The 21,631-nt window shown below is 40.6% G+C and overlaps 1 protein-coding gene across 1 annotated transcript; it reads left to right on the top strand.

Annotated features, from left to right (window-relative positions):
• Positions 1 to 7,686: 7,686 nt before the first annotated feature.
• Positions 7,687 to 8,106, top strand: LOC145950290 (uncharacterized). The gene has a single exon (XM_083061372.1). It carries the CDS (start codon positions 7,687 to 7,689, stop codon positions 8,104 to 8,106), a length of 420 nt encoding a protein of 139 aa, XP_082917498.1.
• Positions 8,107 to 21,631: the final 13,525 nt, after the last annotated feature.

The raw sequence follows: 21,631 nt of genomic DNA, 5'->3' as shown, positions 1-21,631 counted from the left end.
TACAATCTTGGTGGCTGACTTGGAACAAGAAGGATCCAAAATTGTTTGTGAAAATTTTGTGAAGGATTTAGTAACAAATTTAGTGACGAAAATTTGTCTTCAAAAATTTTCAATACCAAATCCGTCACTAAAATTGTCACTAAATTAGTGGCTGAATTTTGTTTCTAAAGCTCTTAGTGCAGCCACTAATTTCATTTGATTGTGAATTTACATTTCATTTGGAGTGTAAATTTGCATTTCATTTGAAGAAAATTTACATTTCATTTTTCTTGTAATCTTTTAATTTCCAATTTTTGTACAAGGCCTTTATTAAGGAGTGTCTTGGAGTGCCTTTGGTGTATCTCCATCTCTCCTTAAGTGTGCTTATAGTAATTCCGTTTAGTACTTGTGAGAGGGTCCTTGAAGGTCTTTGGTGCCTTTCAAGCTCTCACATAGGGTTAATTGCTTTCAACGCCTAGTTTATGTTTTCTTGTCTTTAAGTTTTCAAGCCATTTATATTTTAAGCAATTTAAGTTTTGAAGCAATTTATGTTTTCTTGTCATTTATGTTTTCAAGCATAGTATAATTGTACACTTTAGGCACTTGCTTGTTATTTTTCTTTTGAAAAGATCTTTGTGAAAATTGATTTGTGCAAGGCAAACGTACAAGGGGGTTTAGAGATTTTTACTTGAAGAGGCTTGGTTATTAAGTGGCTCTTTAGTAGCTCACCTCCCTCCAAAGTTCAATTTGTACTCTTAGACATCCAAGTGCCAAGTCTAAGCACTTCAAAAAAATCTTATTTTCATAAAAACTATTTTTGTGTGGAAAAATCTTTTTATGTTAAAATGTCTCAAAATTCCTCCAATAGTGAAAGTGATGGCTCTCCAAAAAGTCTTTCATATATTACTAAAGAGCTCAAATCACTTAAACTATGGAAAAAGCAAGAGTCTCTTCAAAGAGAGAGAAAAAATTGAAATAGAAGGACAACTTGCTTATCTTGAGGAAGAGTTGAGAATTTTAAGACAAGAAGAGGAAAAATTGAAAGAAGATATGAGAAAACATAGGAAAAAGAGTAGGAGCTCACAATCCCACTATACATCCCCTAGTGAAAACATGAATCAAGGGGATCACTATCAACCTCCACCTAGAAGGTGCACAAGACCTAGGGAAGTCAAAGTTGACCTCCCACAATTCTTTGGCAAAGATGATGTGGAGTTGTATCTAGACTGGGAGATGAAAGTTGAGCAACTCTTTGCTTGCCACAAGGTGAGTGAAGAGAGAAAAGTCCCTCTGGCTACCCTTAGCTTCCAAAGGCATGTCGTGTATTGGTGGACAGCTCTAGAAAGGAAGAGACGCCTCCATAATGATCCTCCAATTCAATATTGTAATGATCTTAAAAGTGCTATGAGGAGAAGGCACATTCCCACCTACTATGGAAGGGAGCTTATGAATAAGCTCCAAAGGCTCCAACAAAGGGATATGTCTGTAGAATAGTACAGACAATAAATGGAGCTTTACATGATGAGGGCTTGTATAAGGGAAGAGGAAGCCACTACAGTAGCCAGATTCATGAGTGGTCTTAACTTAGAGATTAGAGACCAAGTGGAGCTACTACCCTACAAGGACGTAAATGACTTGGTCCAACTTTGTGTATGGGTAGAACAACAAATATTGAGAAAATCTTCTAAAAGAGAAAGCTCCCACTCTAGATCTCTTAAGAAAGACTACATGGAGGAGGAAAAACCTATTGAAAAGAAAGTTATTTCAGAACCCTACAAAGAATTGGCTAAGAGGAAAGAGAAAAATAAAGATAAGGATAAAGATCTCATCACTCCACACACTAGCACAAAGACTAGTGATATTAAATGTTTCAAGTGTCTAGGGAGAGACCACATTGCTTCTCAATGCCCTACAAAAAAAATCATGATCTTAAGGGGGCATGACACTTATAGTAGTCAAGAAGAGACTACTACCTCCTCTTCTAATGAGAGTGAGGTTGAAACAAAGCTTCAAAGGTCCAAAGTGGAGCCAGTTTATCCTTATGAAGGAGAGCTCTTAATGCTTAGGAGAATCCTTCATAATCAACCTAGTGGTACCCTATCACAAAGAGAGAACATCTTTCATACAAGATGTAATGTTTTAAATAATGCTTGTTCTCTAATTGTTGATAGTGGTTCAGGGTGCAACTGTTGTAGCACTAGGTTGGTTAAAAAGTTGAGTTTAATTACTATGCCACATCCTCAACCTTATCATTTGCAATGGCTTAATAAGGATGGCGACATAGTAGTTGACCAACAAGTGAAGGTTAAGTTTTCCATTGGGAAGTATGAGGACCAAGTTTTATGTGATATAGTACCAATGAAAGCTTGTCATATTTTGTTAGGAAGACCATGGTAATTTGAAAAGAAAACTATACATAACGGTCTTACTAATGAAATTACCTTCACTCATAAGGAAAAGAAAATTGTGCTTTATCCTCTAAGGGAGTTATGGCTAAAGAGAATTGCTTTATTACTAGAAAACCTACGAAAAATATTCTCTTTATTCATAAAGACCTTAACTTTTACCCTCACACTGCCACTAGTCTTGAAGAAGAGATTCACAAATCCATTATTTTTAAAGAAAAAGAATCTCAACTTCAAGATTTGGTGAAGGAGAAGTAGACTTCACTTAGTTCTACTTCTCATGCTACTTCCTTGGTGGTGCCCAAGGTAGATAGCCTTCCTTTGTGTAGGACTTTTCCTACCTTAGTTGTGTCAATAATGCACCCAATTTATGGAATATATTATTTGTTGGATAAAAAATATGAACCTTCAAGGTTCCTTGTGACAAATTCTTTTCATAACTATCCAACAAATAATATAATCCAAAATTGTTTAGGAAATTTCTTAGTAGTATTTTCCTTATTTTCTAGGAAATGCCTAGGTTACCACATAGGGTACTTTAGGCAAGATGTTTTAGTTTTTAGGACTAAGTCTTTAGTGTGCTATAGTTTTAGTTTTAGCATATTTTTAGGATTTAGTAATATACCTAGTCTATGTTTAGGAGAGGATCCTATTCATTATATTAGAAGGTCTAGTATCATAGATTTCTTTAGGTTCCATGAAAGGATTCCTTCTAGGATATACCTTTCACATTTATTTGTTGAGAATATCACCTCTAATGAATTTTATTATATATTTGTAGGTGTGGCCAATAATCATGAAAACCCTCGAGATTTGAGGTCAAATCCTTTTCAAGAGGGAGGGGATGATAGATTATGGCCAAGGCCAAGGAATCCAAGAGGTGATATCTTAAAAGAACCAAGAGGAATGAGATGATCTTAAAGACCTTTTCATTTGTTTGTACATATAGTAGTCTCTTGTATATGTTATTTTTGCCTTTGTATTTGTGAGACACTTTACTTGCTTTTTCTAGTGTTTGTATATTGATTTTAGGGTAGGCTACTTGGAGAGTTTAACTTCATTTAACCTTCCTAGTTGATACATTCATTTTATATTATTTCAGTAGGGAAAAAGGGGTGGCATTTAGCAATGCTTGAGGGTGTGACTAGTAAATGGGCCAGAACTGGGCCTAGGCAAAATTTTGCATATTAGACTCATTTTACTCCTAATTTTTCATAGATTTGATTTAGCTAGGTCTCATCATCATATGATGAACCTAACTAAACCAAATCCAAGAATTTCAAAATAATTCATGGAGCATTTTGAAGCTCTATTCTTAGTTTTTGGCCGAAATTTGCTAAGTCTCTTCTTCAAGTTTTGAAGCTTCTCCTCCAAGTTTCTAAACCTTGGTAGGGTGGGCTGACCTTACCATGGTTCTTAAGTGAACCATGGTCAAGGTTAGCTTCTCCTACAAGTTTTAGAAATCATGGATAGTTAGCTACACCTTACCATGGTTCCTAGTGAACCATGGTTAAGGCTAGCTTCTCCTAGAAGCTACCTCTTCCTATATAATTGTAAATCTGACCTAAACCTTCACTTTTGAACATTTTGAGAAATGAAATCAGATTTTCTCTCTCACTCAAGAGTCTCTAAACCGTAGGGAATTCTCTTAGGTTTACTACCAAAGGTTTTCAACCTTAACCTTGGTTCCTCAAGCTTCTACACAAAGCTAGGAGTAACCAAATCACCTTGAAGGCTTCTCCCCCATGGAAGGTTTCTTCGTGGAGCTTCAAAACTTCTAAGAACACCTCAAGAGTTCACAGACCAACCCTCTGGTTCTTAGCAAAGCACCGATGGCACATTGCAGGCCGAGGTAAGCCAGGAAACTGGGTCAGCCCCCTTGCAGGGCGTCATCAACACAATTGCAGGTGGCTTCGCAGGGGGAGGTGCTAGCAGCTTGGCGCGGAAATGACATTTGCGCAGCATCAACAACGTCCACTCCGCTACCTCGGCCTCGCATCAAAGCTCCCCGCCAATCACCTTCACTGACGAAGACTATTTTGGCGTCAGCCCCAACCAGGATGACCCAATGGTCATCACCGTGGAGGTAGCCAATTAGGAGGTCCACAAGACGTTAATCGACCAAGGGAGCTCGGCTGACGTCCTGTATTGGCCGATGTTCCTCAGGTTAGATATCCCTCAGTCTCTCATCCAACCTCACACAGAGCCCCTAGTCGGTTTTGCAGGAGAGCGAGTACACACTCGAGGATATGTGGACCTGCTGACAACCTTCGAAACCTCTCCTGCCACAAGGAGGATCATGGTCTGATATCTCCTCGTCGAGGCCAACACGTCCTACAACATCATTATTGGACGACCGACGCTTAACCAACTCGGAGCAGTGATGTCTACCCCACATCTCCCAATGAAGTTCCCAGGGAGTGACGGTAAGATCATCTCTGTCAAGGCAAACTAAAAGATAGCTCGGCAGTGCTACGCCGAAAGTCTGAAGGTTTCTTCATCCGACGAGCGTTGCCAAAGTGATCTTCCTAGAGTGGCTCACATCACCCACGTGGACATCACTGACCTTGATCCGAGGTCCGACTCCCACGATGAACGACCGAGTCCCATCGACGAGCTCAATAACCTCCAGATCGAGAAGCTTCCAATGCAGTGCACGAAAATTAGCAGGCAGTTGATCCCGAAGTTGCGGCAACAACTTGAAGCTGAAATCTGCAGAAACGTCGACCTCTTTGCATGGTACAGCGCCGACATGCCAGGTATAGATGCTAACTTCATCTGTCACAGGTTAGCAATTCACAAGGAGGCAAGGCCAGTGGCCTAGAGAAAGAGGAAGGTCGGTGGCAAAAGGTGGGAAACCATCATCACCGAGACGAAAAAGTTACTGAATGCCAGCTTCATCCGTGAGGTCAGATACACCACGTGGCTGGAAAACGTGGTATTGGTAAAAAAGAGCTCAGGAAAATGGCGCATGTGCGTCGACTACACCGACCTGAACAAAGCATGCCCCAAGGACTCGTACCCCTTGCCGAGCATCGACAGGCTGGTCGACAGAGCATCCGGGCACGCCCTTCTCAGTTTCCTCGACGCTTACTCTAGGTACAACCAGATCATGATGTACCCACCTGACGAGGTGCACACATCATTCATCACCGATCACGCCAATTACTGCTACCGAGTGATGCCCTTCGGCCTCAAGAACGTAGGGGCCACCTATCAGCGACTGATGGACAAGGTCTTCCACCAGCAGATTAGACGGAACATGGAGGTGTATGTCGATGACATGGTGGTCAAAACCACCTCAACCGGAGCTCATGCTGTCGACTTGGCAGAGGTGTTCAGCCAGATCAGGAAGCATAACATGCACCTTAACCCAGAGAAGTGCGTCTTCGACATCCAGGGAGGTAAGTTCCTTGGATTCATGATCACTAACAGGGGGATCGAGGCCAACCTGGAAAAGTGCCAAGCCATTATCCAGATGTAGAGCCCTCAAACTGTGAAGGAAGTCCAATGCTTGGCAGGAAGGTTGGTTTCCTTGTCCCGCTTTATCCCCAGGCTGGCGGAGAGAGTGGGGCCCATCTTCACCCTCCTACGTAAGCCGCAAAATTTTGAATGGACGGACTAGTGCGAAGAGGCTTTAAAAAGCTTCAAAGCCTTCCTCACAACCTCGCCAATCCTACAAAGACCAGATCACAAAGCCGACCTCCTCCTCTACTTGGCCGTAGCTGAAAGTGCTATCAGCGCAGTTATAGTGCAAGAGCACCAGAAAGTGCAAACACCAATCTACTTCACCAGTCGAGTACTCCAAGACATGGAGAAATGGTACCAGATGATAGAGAAGATGGCACTGGCACTTGTTATCACAGCTTGGCGTCTCTGAACCTACTTCCAGAGTCACCAGGTGATAGTTAAGACCGACTACCCAGTAAAGCAAATCCTGAGAAAGCCAGAGCTCACCGGACGGATGATTGCATGGTCAGTCTAGTTGTCCAAGTTCGGCCTCTAGTACGAAATTCGTGGCGCTTTGAAAGCTCAATGCTTAGCTGACTTCGTGGCCGAACTGACGCCAACCTCGGCCGATGAACCACAAGTATGGACTTTGCATGTTGATGGGTCTTCCAACTCTAAGGGTGGGGGTGCAAGAATCATCTTGGAAGGACCAAATCAGGTCACTTTGAAGCAATCCCTCAAGTTCAGCTTCAATGTAACTAACAACCAGGCGGAATATGAGGCGTTTCTCGCAGGGCTAAGGCTGGCTCACGACCTCGAGGCACGAAGATTGAGTTGTAACACCGACTCCAAACTCATGGTAGAGCAGCTTAGCGGGACATACCAGAGGATACTCTCCTGCAACGGTATTTCCATATGACATCACAACAGATCTCGTCCTTCAACGAGTTCACTATACATCATGTACCGCGAGAATAGAACACCAGGGCTGACCTCCTATCAAAACTCGCTAGCACCAAACGCCCTGGACAACATCAGACCATCATCCAAGAAACCTTGCATTCACCCAGCCTAAACGACAAGGTCGTCAACACCAGCAATAGCGAAGACCAGGGATGGATGACAGGCATCTAGAACTTCTTGAAGGAAGGAATTTTACCCGAGGATAAAGATAAAGCTCGGAAGATGAGAGGCAGGTCGGCCAAGTTTGTAATTATCAGAGACGAACTGTTCAAGCGTGGCATCTCCACCCCTTTGCTCAAATGCTTGACTACACCGCAAGCAGCTTATGTCATCGAGGAGATCCACCGAGGTATATGTGGAATGCACCTCGGATCACGCTCGATGGCAGCCAGGGTACTTCGAGCTGGGTACTACTTGCCCACCTTGAAGTCGGATTGCCAAGTCTATATGCAAAAATGCAAAGAGTGCTAGCAGTTCAGCAACGCACATCGACAGCCACCCGAAGCTCTCCACTAGATGATGTCCCCGTGGCCTTTCGTCCAGTGGGGAATGGACATCCTAGGGCCGTTTCCCCCCGTGAAAGGTCAGCTCAAATTTCTCCTAGTGGCAATCGACTACTTCACCAAGTGGATCGATGCATGCCCACTCGCCAAGATCACCATGGAAAATATACGGAAGTTCACCTAGAAGAGCATCATATGCAGGTTTGGAATCCCCCATTCCCTGGTTACTGATAGCGACCAATAATTCATCACGCAGAGATTCAAGTACTTCCTTCGAGAACTCGGAATCAAGCACCTCCCCACCTCGGTGGAACATCCGCAAACTAACGGTCAAGTTGAAGCCGCAAACAAGGTGATACTCTGAGAGCTCAAGAAACGACTTGGAAATGCCTTACAGGCTGACTTATGGAACCGACGCCATGATCCCAGTAGAGGTCGGGGAAACATCTCACCGGTGCCAGTCCTTCAACAACGAGCAAAACACTCAAGAAATGGCAGCTGACATCGACCTGATTAACGAGCTTAGAGATGAAGCTCGGATTCATGAAGAGGCTTGTAAACTCCGAGCTTCTAAAAGATACAACATGCGAATACGACCTCGCTCTTTCCGAGTTGGCGACTTGGTGTGGCAGCTGTTAGGTGACGCACGAAAAGACACGTCAGAAGGAAAGCTTGCACCCAACTGGGGTGGCCTATTCCGGGTTGTAGAAGACTTAGAAAATGGGGCGTACAGACTAGAAGAACTCAGCGATAAAGTCATCCCGCAGACTTGGAACGCCACACACCTCAAATTCTATTTCAGCTAAACTTGTAAGAATGAGCTATGCACTCTTTTCCCGCCTTTGTCTTTTATCCCAAAAAACAGAAAAATGGGTTTTGGCTGAGAGGGTTTTTAACGAGGCACACACATACAATCAATAAAATAACTCATTCCTTTCCATTCATATTTTCTTAATTTTACATTATTTTACCATTAGATGGTTTAGGCTGAATCCATGGTCGAATCCAAACCTTAGCATGATCTACTTCACTTTACGCCGACGTATCTCGCTCTTAGACAAGGTCGAGTTTGAACCTTAATGCGTTTTGCTTAAACCCGAGGTCGAGTTCAAACCTTGATATAATCCATATTACTCTTAACCCAAGGTCGAGTTCAAACCTCAGTAAGAGGTACCTTACGTCAAATCAAGGTCGAGTTCGAACCTTAGTAAGAGTTACCTTATGTCAAATCGAGGTCAAGTTCGAACCTTAGTAGGACTTATTCTACTCTAAGTCGAGGTTGAGTTTGAACCTTGACACGATCTATTTCACTCTAAAGCCGAGGTCAAGTTCGAACCTTGGTACAATTTATTCTGCTTTACGCCGAGGTCGAGTCCGAACCTTGGTATGATTTATTTCATTCTAAGCTAAAGGTCGAGTTCGAACCTCAGGACAAATTATTCACATCAGGCCAAGTTTGAGCCCCGGCAAAGCGCAAAACGCACAAGCGCAAAAACGATATATATACAACAAATTCACGAGTTTAATACACGAATTCAAAGAAAATAAAACTAAACTAAGATATTACAAAAGTGGCCTAGGCGGAGGCGTTTTCACTTGAGCTGTCCTCGAGGTCGTCCTCCTTCACCAGCTTCCCAAAGCGTACCTCCTTCCCCACATGCATGGCAGAGAGGTTGAACCCCGGTGCGAGTATCCTCGCCTGGCGAGCTGCCTTAAGGAATCCCCTCTTGTGCTCAAACATGACAGCCCGCTCAGTTTCCTCAAGTTTCTTCTCCAGCTCGACCTCATTCCGCCTTTTGGCTTCGCCAAGGGCAGCCCCCAAAGCCCTATTCTCCTCCTCCAATGGTTGGACTCGACCCCTCATTTTCTCAAGGTCCTTCTGCTGCTTAACCCACTTGTGTTTCCAATGATCGACGAAGGCCATCATCCTCTACAGGAAGACCTCAACAGAATCAAGACCTCCCACTGGCCCGACCAACTCGATCATGGCTTGATCAGTCGTGCTCAGCGAACTCCTGGAGAAGAACTTCTCCGAGGTTACCCCCGCACTCCATAAAGAGTCTATGTCCTTCGAAGCGCTCACATGGTCCAACCGCACCTAGGAGGAACCCTTTATAAAGTGCTGGGCGAGATACTGGCTTCTAGGGCCCTCCTTCGACGAGCCAGACGACGGTGCCGAGGTTGCGAGAGTGGGAGTCAGGACCTCAAAGCTAGGCCCCTTTCCACGGTTATCGACGGAGGCAGAGGCAGGTGCCCCTTGCTCAGCAACGGGGACACCCACCCTTGGTACCTTCGAGATCGGGGCCACCGGGACCTCGGTAGCGTCTCTAGCCAGCAAAAGACATTCTTAAGTCAGAAAACCAAGAAGTACAAATATAAAAGAAAAGCCACAAAGCATGGTACCAACCTTGGTGGCCTGGACGACCTGTTCGACAGTCGGAGCAACCTCCTCGGCGGCCACTTGGGGAGCCCCCTCAGGTGGCGGACTCCCCGTGAGGTCGACCGCGTCAGTGTCAACGGCCTTGGAAGTACCATCCTCAGCCTCCCAAGGGGCAGAGGTCCCCCCGACCTCCTTCTCTCCCCTCTTTCTTTTCCTGTGCGTCTTCAGGGGGGCCACGTCCTCCTCTTGAGGCTCTAGGACCTCAACCTCGGCGACGTTGTAGCGGTGCTTCAACTCATGCCACTTGTTCCTGCCCATTATGCCTGCAAACACAAGAAATCAGACATATCAGCAAAAAAAGCTTTTAGAAACCCTAACAATCTAAGAAAGACGAGATATTCACTCTCTAAGCCCTTCTCCTTGTACGCCGAGTTCGCAAGCGACAAGACGAGCTTGCAATCCAACGGGCGAGGAAGCGCTTTAAGGTTTTCAATGGCGGCCGACTCTGAAGCCGACAATTGCAACTCCCCCACCCTGTGAAACCTGGCCGGGGCCGGCCGCCAGTAGAAGGGGAACTTCGACAACCCATCGAAATAGAATACCCTATCTTCCAACGGGTTGACATCCACAAGCGCCACCCAAAAGAATTCTTGTTTAAAATTTTTATACGACTAGGAGTATAGGGAAAATAAACCCCAAGACTTACTCCTACTCAGGGACATCAAGACGTAAGGAGGAACACCCATTTTCAACTGGTAAAAATGAAGAAAAATGGTCAGAGACACCTCTATCTCCAAGGCCGAACATAAGACTTGAAAAACCCTCAAAAAACCCTAGCTATTGGAGTGCAACTGGCAAGGAGCCGAGTTGATGAAATTCAAAATGTCACACTCAAATTGAGTGAAAGGAAGACAGACACCTAAATCCCTAAAAAGACACTGATATACATAGAAATGAGGAGGGTCAGAAGAACTCCCCATGTACACACGCTCACCAACCTGACAGGGTTCAAGGCGGATCAACTTAGAGATGGAAGGGTCACAAATTCTATGCGATTTCCAAATCGCATTGATTTCCATGAATGACCTAAACACACTCTAGCACTCCCCCACGTCACGCCTGACCCAGTCATAGCCAAGAATGCCAGGGATGAGATCCTTAGGCTGGTTCTCCGCCTTTTTCTTTTTGGCGGCGGCCGTCCCAGTAGCCACCACCTTGCCACGCGCCTTGCCCTTGCCCTTGGCAGGCACAGAAGAAGCGGCACCATCATTGTTACCAGCCATGACGAAGAAGGAAATATGGCAAAAGAAAGAAGAAGAAAAAGGAGAAAGGAGACAACAAAAAGGAAGTACCAGGTACTCTTCCTCAGAAAATGACCCTAAAGATAACTAGGTTACCGGAAATGGTGATGACGGAGGCCAACGAAGATGAGAGAAGGCAGAATGACAACCGGCGTGCACAAGAAGCCAAGAAAGAAAGAAAATGAAAAAGAGTAAAGTGGATGGGAAGAGGCGCGAGAGAAAGAAAAGGTTTTCCCCAAAATTCAAACAGCCACAACACGTGTCAGCCAGGGGGCATAACTGACGACACACTTAATGAGCCCCATTATGACAAGCACGGCCATCATTGCATAACTGTCACTTCCCATTAACATGCCGCCTACGCGTTCTTGAGAATGAGGTGACAGTTATGACACATGGCACATGGACAAACAGGCGCACGCGAAGGGTCACAGCCTCTTGACGAGCTCGGTCTCAACTCCTCGACCCACGGTCTTCGGAGCTCAGAGGGCTAGCGTACTATTCGTACCGCTATGCCAAGCTCGAGCTTGGCATCTCAACGCAAAGCGACCTCGGACACGCACTAGGCGACGTCAACTCGACATCCAAAGAAGATCGTAACTGATCTCGGGCCCAAGGCCCAACGAAACCCTAATCTACACTAAGGTACGTGCATTACTTATACGAGACTCACATTCCCACAAACCCTAACTTTAGCATTGGAGTCTCTTTTGCAGGTACCACCCCCATCTTGGAGCATCAAACGTACCAGTGAAGGAGGCTCACTGATCTTACCCAGCAGATCGTCCCCTACGACCGATCTCCGGTAAGAACAGACATTAATCACTCAAATCAGACTTCTTGTCATTCTCAATGAGTCAAACTGCATTATTTGGTCATCCAAGATATCAAGCAAATCAATGAATAATCCAATTGCGCAGATCTTGAACTCAAGAAATCTTGTGATAACAAATGGAGAGGATACTAAGGAGGAACACCTTTTTTAGGCAAAGTTTTGTTTATCCATGTGATACAATGATGCCAATAATGAAGCTTGGGTGGAACTTGGTCACTGGTCTAGATAGATTTTTGTCATCTTGGAAAAGTGCAGATGATTCGGTTAAGGGAAAGTATTAATTAAAGGTTGACATAAGAGGATATCCACAACTATTTCTCATGAAGGGGTCTATTAAGAAGTTTAGATTAGGATCATGGAATGGCCTTGCTTTAACTGGATATCCAAATCAATAGTTGAAGGGAAAACAAAGTTACAAATTTGTCATGAATGCAAAAGAAGTGCATTATCAATATGAAAACCTTTATAGATTGAACCCTTCAGGTATTATGGAGGGTTTAGCTTGCAAGCACTCCTCATGATAACATATACTTGACTCCGACCTCTTAAGAGGTAAATTGTTTTACCCTTTTACTTTAGTATGGATTGGTATTTTTTAATGTTCTGTCATGAATAACTCACTCTAACAATTTTCATGAAGACAAAAGTTTCCCTGATTTTGCTATTACATGAACTTATGCAATTTTGGTATATATATTGCTCAAAATCAAAATATCATATTTAAGATTTTTTTGGAAAGACAAAAATGGAGAAATTAATTTATGAATTTTGAAGATTGTCCTAATATTACAGTTTACAGACACTTGCATATTTGTATTCCTGTTCTTATGTTAAAACAAATGTACATGGTGGAGTTCATGAGAAGTGGAAGATTGGCTTCTTCTTTCCTTCACCACGCGTAGGATCTTCTTCTTGAAGACTTGAACCGGTTGAATGTAGTTTGGATTGATGTAGAAGACGGATGAGGGAAGCTTAGGCTAGAGATGGAAGTATCCTAGCTTAAGACACAAAGTGAAAGCTCACTTCAATGGTAGGAAACAAGTAGGGTTCCCTAGGCTAGAAGGCAAGCTCTCTCGGTGACTCTTGAGAAGAATAGGCTGAAAATATTCAGAATTCTTATTTCATCAAAAGTGATTACACAAAGGAGGGCACAAGGAATATATAGGACCGGATTAGAAGGCACTTGGTGCCAAGGTGTAAGCCACACATGTGGCACCAAGATTTGAATTTAAATTTTTGAAATTTGAATTCAAATCTTCCACTCACATGTGCTTAGCCGTATTCCTAGGAGCTAAATGCAACTTAGTTTGATTTAACTCACATTTAGGGTTGAATTTGAGTCACACATGTTCAGCCACAAGTGGCGTCATCCATGTGACTCAAAATGCAACTTAAATGCAAGGTAAATTAAACCTAGTTTTGCCTAATCATCATAATTAAGTATTCCTCCATAATTCCTATGCTAATGACCCAAATACAATGGTCAATAAAATACAATGAAAAGGAAAAATTACAAGAATGAAAATGAGCCCAATATTGGGTACTAAAAGCCCAAAAGCCTATGAAGCCCAAAACTAGGCCCAATAAGCCTAAAGCCCAAAATCCTACTCTAGGGTCCATAATACAAGACCAAAACAATGTAAATTACTATACTACTAATATGCAATAAAATGGTGATCAATCTAGAAAAGCCCAAGTGAAAAGCACCCTAGACCACCAAGATCATTGGGTCCACTAAGCTCTGAAACAGTCAAATCTTCAAGTAATTTCCTAGCCATTGCTCTAGTGGTTGGACCCTTGGTCCATGCTCTTCCATCATCCCCTCCCTCTTGAGAAGGATTCATCCTCGAATCTAAAGACTCATCCTCGAATCTAAAGACTCATCTTCATCATCACTAGTCCCTACAAAAGGTTTTAAATCACTGACATTAAAAGTAGGGCTAACACCATAATCAGAGGGTAAATCAAGCCTATAATCGTTATCATTGATACGCTGTAAGACTTGAAAGGGTCCATCTCTTCTAGGACTAAGTTTGGACTTCCTTTGTTTGGGAAAACGTTCCTTTCTAAGATGAAGCCAAACCCAGTCACCTTCCTCGAAGATCATAGTCCTTTTGCCTTTGTTATTTGACTAAGCATACTTCTCATTTTGCAGTTGTATATGAGTTTTAATCCTTTCATGTAACTTTTTAACAAACTCAGCTCTTGAAGTACCTTCCTTATGGATAAAATGTTCTACATTAGGAAGGGGTATCAAGTCTAAGGGTGTTAAAGGATTAAACCCATACACAACCTTAAAAGGAAAAATATTGGTAGTTTTGTGGACTACCCTATTGTAGGCAAATTCTATATGAGGCAAATACTCATCCCAAGATTTGTGATTACCTTTTTTAAAAACTGTCCTAAGCATAGTAGATAGAGACCTATTAACGACCTCAGTTTGGCCATCTGTTTGAGGATGGCAAGTAGTAGAAAAAAGGAGTTTAGTTCCTAGTCTTGACCACAAGACACGCCAAAAGTGGCTTTGGAACTTGGTATCTCTATCAGATACTATAGACTTAGGGAGTCCATGGAGTTTAACCACATCTCTAAAGAAGAGCTTTGCAATGTTGCTTGCATCATTTACTTTGTGGCATGGAATGAAATGGGCCATTTTGCTAAAATAGTCCACTACCACAAAAAATAGAATCCATTCCCCTTTGGGTTCTAGGTAAACCTAGCACAAAGTCTATGCTAATGTCTACCCAAGGGGCTGAAGCAACCGATAAAGGTGTGTATGTACCATGAGGCATCACTTTAGACTAGGCTTGTAAACAAGCCAAACATCTAAGGCAATGCTTTTCTACATCCTTTCGCATATGGGGCCAAGAAATTAAAATCTTTCTTTAAGCAAACTAAGGGTTTTATCAACACCAAAGTGCCCCATAAGCCCACCTTCATGGCTCTTTTTTACCAATAGTTTCCTAATGGAACCTTGGGGTATACACAATTTTCCTTCTTTGTACACATACCCCTCAGCCATATAGAAACCTTTGAAAGCTTTTTGTTGGCATTTATTATAAATATCACCAAAGTCAAGATCTTTCTCATACAATTCCCTAATATTATTAAACCCAAGAATTTGAGTACCTAGAGACATAAGCAAAGTATGCCTTCTAGATAAAGCATCAACTACAATGTTAGCTTTACCTTTCTTGAATTTAATAATATATGGAAATTGTTCAAGGAGTTATAGCCATTTGGCATGCCTCTTATTTAACTTACCTTGACCTCTTAAATATTTGAGTGACTCATGGTCACTATGGATGACAAACTCTTTGGCACTAAGTAGTGTTCCCAAGTTTGCAAAGCTCTAACCAATGCATACAACTCCTTATCATAGGTTGGGTAATTGAGTGAGGCACCTTTTAGTTTTTCACTAAAATATGCAATGGGGTGTCCTCCTTGCAATAACACAACTCCTATGCCAATTCTAGATGCATCACATTCTAGCTCAAAGGTCTTTTCAAAATTAGGTAGAGCTAGTATAGGTGCATTTGTAAGTTGGTCTTTTAAGAGTTGAAATGCATGATCATGCTTTTGAGTCCATTCAAATGGCACATCTTTTTTTACAAGTTCATTCAAGGGTGACGCAATGCTAGAGAAGTTAGGCACAAATCTTCTATAAAAGCTTGCAAGTCCATGAAAGCTCCTAACTTCACTAACATTCTTTGGTTGCGGCCACTCTTGAATAACTTTGATTTTTTCGGGGTCCACACGAACCCCTTTTTTACTCACAATGAACCCTAGGAAAACCACATAGTCCACACAAAAAGTACATTTCTCAACATTAGCAAACAAGTGGTTTTTCCTAAGGATCATCAAAACCTCTCTAAGATGTCCTAAATGATCATCTTAAGATCTACTATAGATTAGAATGTCATCAAAATAAACAACAACAAACTTCCTTATACACTCTCTCAAGACATGATTCATAAGCCTCATGAATGTATTTGGTGCATTGGTTAAGCCAAAAGGCATAACAAGCCACTCATATAATCCAAATTTAGTCTTAAAAGCAGTTTTCCACTCATCACCCTCCTTGATTCTTATTTGGTGATAACCACTTTTAAGATAAATTTTAGAAAAAATAGTAGCACCATGCAATTCATCAAGCATATCATCAAGTCTAGGGATTGGGTGCCTGTACTTGATTGTGATATTGTTAATAGCCCTACAATCACAACACATTCTCCATTTTCCATCTTTCTTGGGCATTAACAATACAGGCACAGTACATGGACTCAAACTCTTTTGCACCCACCCTTTGTCCAACAATTCTTGAACTTAGTTCTCTATCTCCTTGGTTTCTTGTGGATTTGTCCTATAGGCAGGTCTATTGGGTAGACTTTCCCTAGGCACAAAATCAATTTGATGTTCTATACCCCTAAAAGGTGGAAGACCCATTGGACCCTCACTAGGGAATACATCATCAAATTCTTTTAATAATTGTGAAACACCAAGTGGTAGAGAACTAGGTTCAAGATTTAAAGTATGCAACTAAGCATACCTCTACAAAGAAGAATATAAGAAGGCTTTTCAACAAGTAAAGTTTATTTCAAAATTTCTTCTTGTTGAATTCCTTCTAATAGAAGAGGTTTCTCTTCCTTCTTCTTCTTTGAAGATTTATGCTTCTTTTCTTTTTTTTTTCAACTTTTTTTTTCTTCTTCTCTTTTCAATTTCATTTGTACTTGATCCTCTATCACTTGTGATGAAGACAAAGGATGAAGTTCAAACTTCTTTTCTTTGTGAGTGAAAGTGATTTCATTGGTAAGGCCATTATGCATGATTTTCTTGTCAAATTGTCATGGCCTTCCCAACAAAATATGGCAAGCTTCCATGGGAACTATGTCACATACCACATGATCTTCATAGTTTCCAATGGAAAACTTGACTTTAACTTGTTTGTCCACAATGATATCCCCATCTTCATTTAGCCAATGAAGTTGATATGGTTAAGGATGGGGAATTGGTGTGAGGTCAAGCTTGTCAACCAACCTTGTGCTACAACAATTGCAACATGAACCACTATCCACAATGAAAGAACAAGCTTTATCAGAAATTTTACACCTTGTGTGAAAAATATTCTCTCTTTGTGAAAGGTGAGATTCATTAGGTTGATTTCCTAGAAGCGTTCTAATCATCAACAATTGACCATCATAAGGATAAGCTCTTTCAACTTGATGGTCTTCATCACCAGTCTCACTATCACTTGAAGTAGTAGAGCTAGTTTCATCATGGCTACTATAAATGTCTTGTCCTCTTAAAATCATGACTTTTTTATTTGGACATTGAGAAGCTATGTGGCCTCTCCCAAGACATTTAAAGTACTTGATTTCACTAGATTTACTACTAGAAGTGTTATCATTTTTATTTTTTTCTTTTTCTTGACCTTTGCTAAAATTTTTAGAAGAGTCATATTTAGAAAATTGACCCTCCCTCTTGTAGTCCTTCTTGACATAAGAGCTAGATTGAGTTTTGTCTTTCTTAAAAGAATTTTTTCTCAAATGTTGTTGTTCCACCCTTATACAAAGTTGGACCAAATCATCAAGGTCCCTATAAGGAAGTAACTCAACTCTATCTCTTCTATCAAAATTAAGACCACTTAAAAACCTAGCAATGGTCAACCTTTCTTCTTCCCTTATTCCAGCCCTCATTAGATACAACTCCATCTTTTGCCTATACTCCTCCACATTTAAGTTCTTTTGTTGGAGTCTTTGGAGCTTATCCATAAGCTCTCTACTATAACAAGAAGGTATGTGTCTTCTTCTCATAGCACTCCTCAAATCATTTCAATAGGCTATAGGAGGATCATTATGAAGTCTCCTTTCTCTTACCAAGGTTGTCCACCAATACATAGCTTGTCCTTGGAAAGCTAAGGTGGCCAAGGGAACTTTTCTTTCCTCACCTACTTGATGACAAGTGAAGATTTGCTCTTCTTTCATTTCCCAGTCCAAGTAGGCATCTACATCCTCTTTTCCATGAAAGGGAGGGAGATCAACTCGTGATTCCCTAACCTTTGGTTCCTTAATGACTCTTCTAGGTGCAGGTTGATAGTATTCATCCACATGCAAACTACCTACATCCTCTTGGCTCGTGGAGCCATTGGAACTTTTATGACTTTTTTTCTTTTTAAGTTTTTCCAAAAGTTTGGCTTCTTGTTGCTTAATTTTGTTTATCTTTTCCTCAAGAGCAACAAGTTGTACTTCTCTTTCAATCTTTTCTTTTTCTTTTTGAAGTACTTCTTGTTGTTTCCATAGTTTTAGTGCTTCAACCTCCTTAACAATTTGAGAAAAACTTTTAAGAGATTCAATATCATTATCACTTTGAGAAAGGTTACTCATGATTAAGCAATAAGAAGTTTATATGCTATGCAAAAACAAAATATTTTTGGTCTTTTCTAGGAACAAGAGTAACACTTGGAAGTCTAAGTGTACAAATGGCACTATCAAGGGAGGTGAGCTACTAAGAGCCACTTAATAACCAAGCCTTTTCAAGTGGAAATCACTAAACTTCCTTGTGGTATTCTCAATTCCACAAAAATTTTCACAAAATTTTGATGTTGAATGCTTTTCACAATTGTTTTTGTTGAACACTAAACGTAAGCAAATTAACTTCTACACATGCTAGTCGAAATAAGGTAGCAAAGTACACAAATTAAAGGCAAACAATTCAAAGGAAACAATATCAAGCAACTAGTCGTTTTTCCCTAAGTGAAAGCTTGAAACATATGAAATTTTCAAGCCACTTCCACTAGTACTACATGTGAGTGACTACCAAGGGTTAGATATACCTGACCAGTTTCTTAATACTCCCTCCAAGCTTTACAAATCGATTGAAATTTAAAGAAAAATGCAAGAAATTAAACTAATCCTAAAACAAAATTTGTGGCAGCTTTAGTGACGGATTTGTTTGGCCAAATTTTCCAGCACTTGTTTAAGTGCTCTAATCCGCCACTAACCCTTGCTCCTTGATGCTCCTGGAACCTGCACAAATAACACAAACAAAATATAAATGTAGGATGCTCACAAGGTGGATGGAAGGATCACTCTTGTGATGGTAGGTTTAGGAGTTTTAGGTCACCAAAATTAGGTCAAAGTTTCAAGTCCTTTTGTGTCAAACTCCTTTCCTACTATTGTTGAGACAATGTTTGGTTCTTAAGTTAGGATTTGAGGCCACTTCTAGCACAGAATTTTAATCAAAGAAAACTTAGACAAGCAACAAAAGCACAATTTAGAAAGCTTATACCAAAAAATTAAAGGAATAGGTGTTTATGACAAGACTCAAAGAAAGCCAAGGAATTAAAGCAAGAAATTAAGACTCCAAAACAAACTAGCACACAATTGGGAACATTCCTAGATAGGCACTAGAGTAGATTAACAAAACCAAAAATTTGGAAACAATAAGAGAAGTAAAATCAAACTAGTAGTTCAAAGCATTTGATGAAATTTGATTTTTCTTCAATTGTTTTTCCTTTTCGGCTTTTGCTTTTAATTTTTTTTTAATCCTTTGTTTTGATGAATTCAAATTTGCTTTTCCAGAGAAGATAAATTTCCTTTTACATAAAAAATTTTACAAATCAAATAGACATGAACCGAACTACTAGAATGATCAATTTTAAGTGAAAATTCAATTTCTAGTGTAGTTTGAGATGAAAATGTTTTGGATCCTTTTTTAATCTTTATTTTCTTTTCTTTTTCACAATCTTTTGTTTCAATATACTCTGTAGTTCTCTATTTTGCCAGCAATCAAACTTAACAAATTTGGATCCAATACAATTGATACACTATAAACACAAGTATCACTTAAAATTTCTAAGTAGAATTAATTGATTTACTATTAAAAATGGAAGGTAAAATTTGAAAACTCAAGTACACAATGGAAACCTAACACTAAGAGTTCACCAATGATCTATTAGTGAACATGAACTCAATTATGTAAAGAAAAAGCACACAAGCAAGGCACCAATAGAAGAAGTAAGTCTCGGCCAAAACTTAGAAAAAATTGAATTCAAATTTTCAGCACATACTATAAGCACATTTTGAATGATTTAGACATTTTAAACAAGTGTACATGACTAGAAAAAACTTGAGATTCAAAAATTAAAGACCACACATGCATATGACTCCAATGACCGAAAAAATTAAGCAAAAGAATGAAAGACTGGAAGCAAAACAAAATAATAGCACAAGTTAAATCCTAGTTTCATTGGTTGCGGATTGAAAATCAAAATGCAATCAATAATTGGATCTATGGAACAATTTGATTTCAAAAAAATATAGATCCAAGCAAAAACTCAAATTGTTACAACAAGAACACAAGAACACCAAAATCAATCGGTCAAAAACAAGTGTACTTATCTCCAAAGAAGAAACCGTGCTCTAGATACCAAAATTGATGGTGGAGTTCATGAGAAGTGGAAGATTGGCTTCTCCTTTCCTTCACCACGCGTAGGATCTTCTTGAAGACTTGAACCGATTGAATGTAATTTGGATTGATGTAGAAGACGGATGAGGGAAGCTTAGGCTAGAGATGGAAGTATCCTAGCTTAAGACACAAAGTGAAAGCTCACTTCAATGGTAGGAAACAAGTAGGGTTCCTAGGCTAGAAGGCAAGCTCTCTCGGTGACTCTTGAGAAGAATAGGCTGAAAATATTCCGAATTCTTATTTCATCAAAAGTGATTACACAAAGGAGGGCACAAAGAATATATAGGACCGGATTAGAAGGCACTTGGCGCCAAGGTGTAAGCCATACATGTGGTGCTAAGATTTGAATTCAAATTTTGAAATTTGAATTCAAATCTTCCACTCACATGTGCTAAGCCGTATTCTTAGGAGCTAAATGCAACTTAGTTTGATTTAACTCACATTTAGGGTTGAATTTGAGTCACACATGTTTGGCCACAAGTGGCGCCATCCATGTGACTCAAAATGCAACTTAAATGCAAGCTAAATTAAACCTAGTTTTGCCTAATCATCCTAATTAAGTATTCCTCCATAATTCCTATGCTAATGACCTAAATACAATGGTCAATGAAATACAATGAAAAGGAAAAATTACAAGAATGAAAATGAGCCCAATATTGGATATCAAAAGCCCAAAGGCTCATGAAGCCCAAAACTAGGCCCAGTAAGCCTAAAGCTCAAAATCCTACTCTAGGGTCCATAATACAAGACCAAAATAATGTAAATTCCTATACTACTAATATGCAATAAAATGGTGATCAATCTAGTAAAGCCCAAGTGAAAAGCACCCTAGGCCTAACAAGCCCATTGGGCCTACTAAGCTCTAAAACAGTCAAATCTTCAAGTAATCTCCTGGCCATTGCTCTAGTGGTTAGACCCTTGGTCCATGCTCTTCCATCAAAATGTGTATCCATAAATAGCAAAGATAGGATACAAAATGATTAGATACAAGGAGAGATTGGTGTAGTACCAAAAGAGGAAAAGATAATTGAAAATGCTCAAGTTGACTTCAACATGTGCAACCAATGTCCCAGAAGGCACTGATGAGAAAATAGACTATATGACTTTTAGTCCGAAAAGAGGTTGAGAAAGACTCCAAGAAAGACATTTGAGGAAATGCTCAAGAGGTATCTCATGATAAATAACATTGTTGAAACTTATGCCATTAACCTAGACAAATAGTGACGTGACTATAATCCATGTAGCCAGCCTCATCCAGTGGAATAAAGTTCTTTTATTGTTGTTGTGCCGTTGTTCTTATGTTATAAAAAATTGAAATCATTGAACAAATGATTCAAACATCATGTCCA

Source organism: Cajanus cajan, chromosome 8 (assembly GCF_000230855.2).
Source record: "Cajanus cajan strain Asha chromosome 8, NIPB_CcT2T_4, whole genome shotgun sequence".
In the NCBI taxonomy this organism is placed as follows: Eukaryota; Viridiplantae; Streptophyta; class Magnoliopsida; order Fabales; family Fabaceae; genus Cajanus; species Cajanus cajan.
The sequence above is the reverse complement of the archived record's forward strand: the minus strand, read 5'-3'. Positions and strand labels throughout refer to the sequence as shown.

Excerpts from the sequence above, each read along its gene's own strand:
- LOC145950290 (XM_083061372.1), top strand. The coding sequence starts at position 7,687 with ATGCCTTACAGGCTGACTTATGGAACCGACGCCATGATCCCAGTAGAG.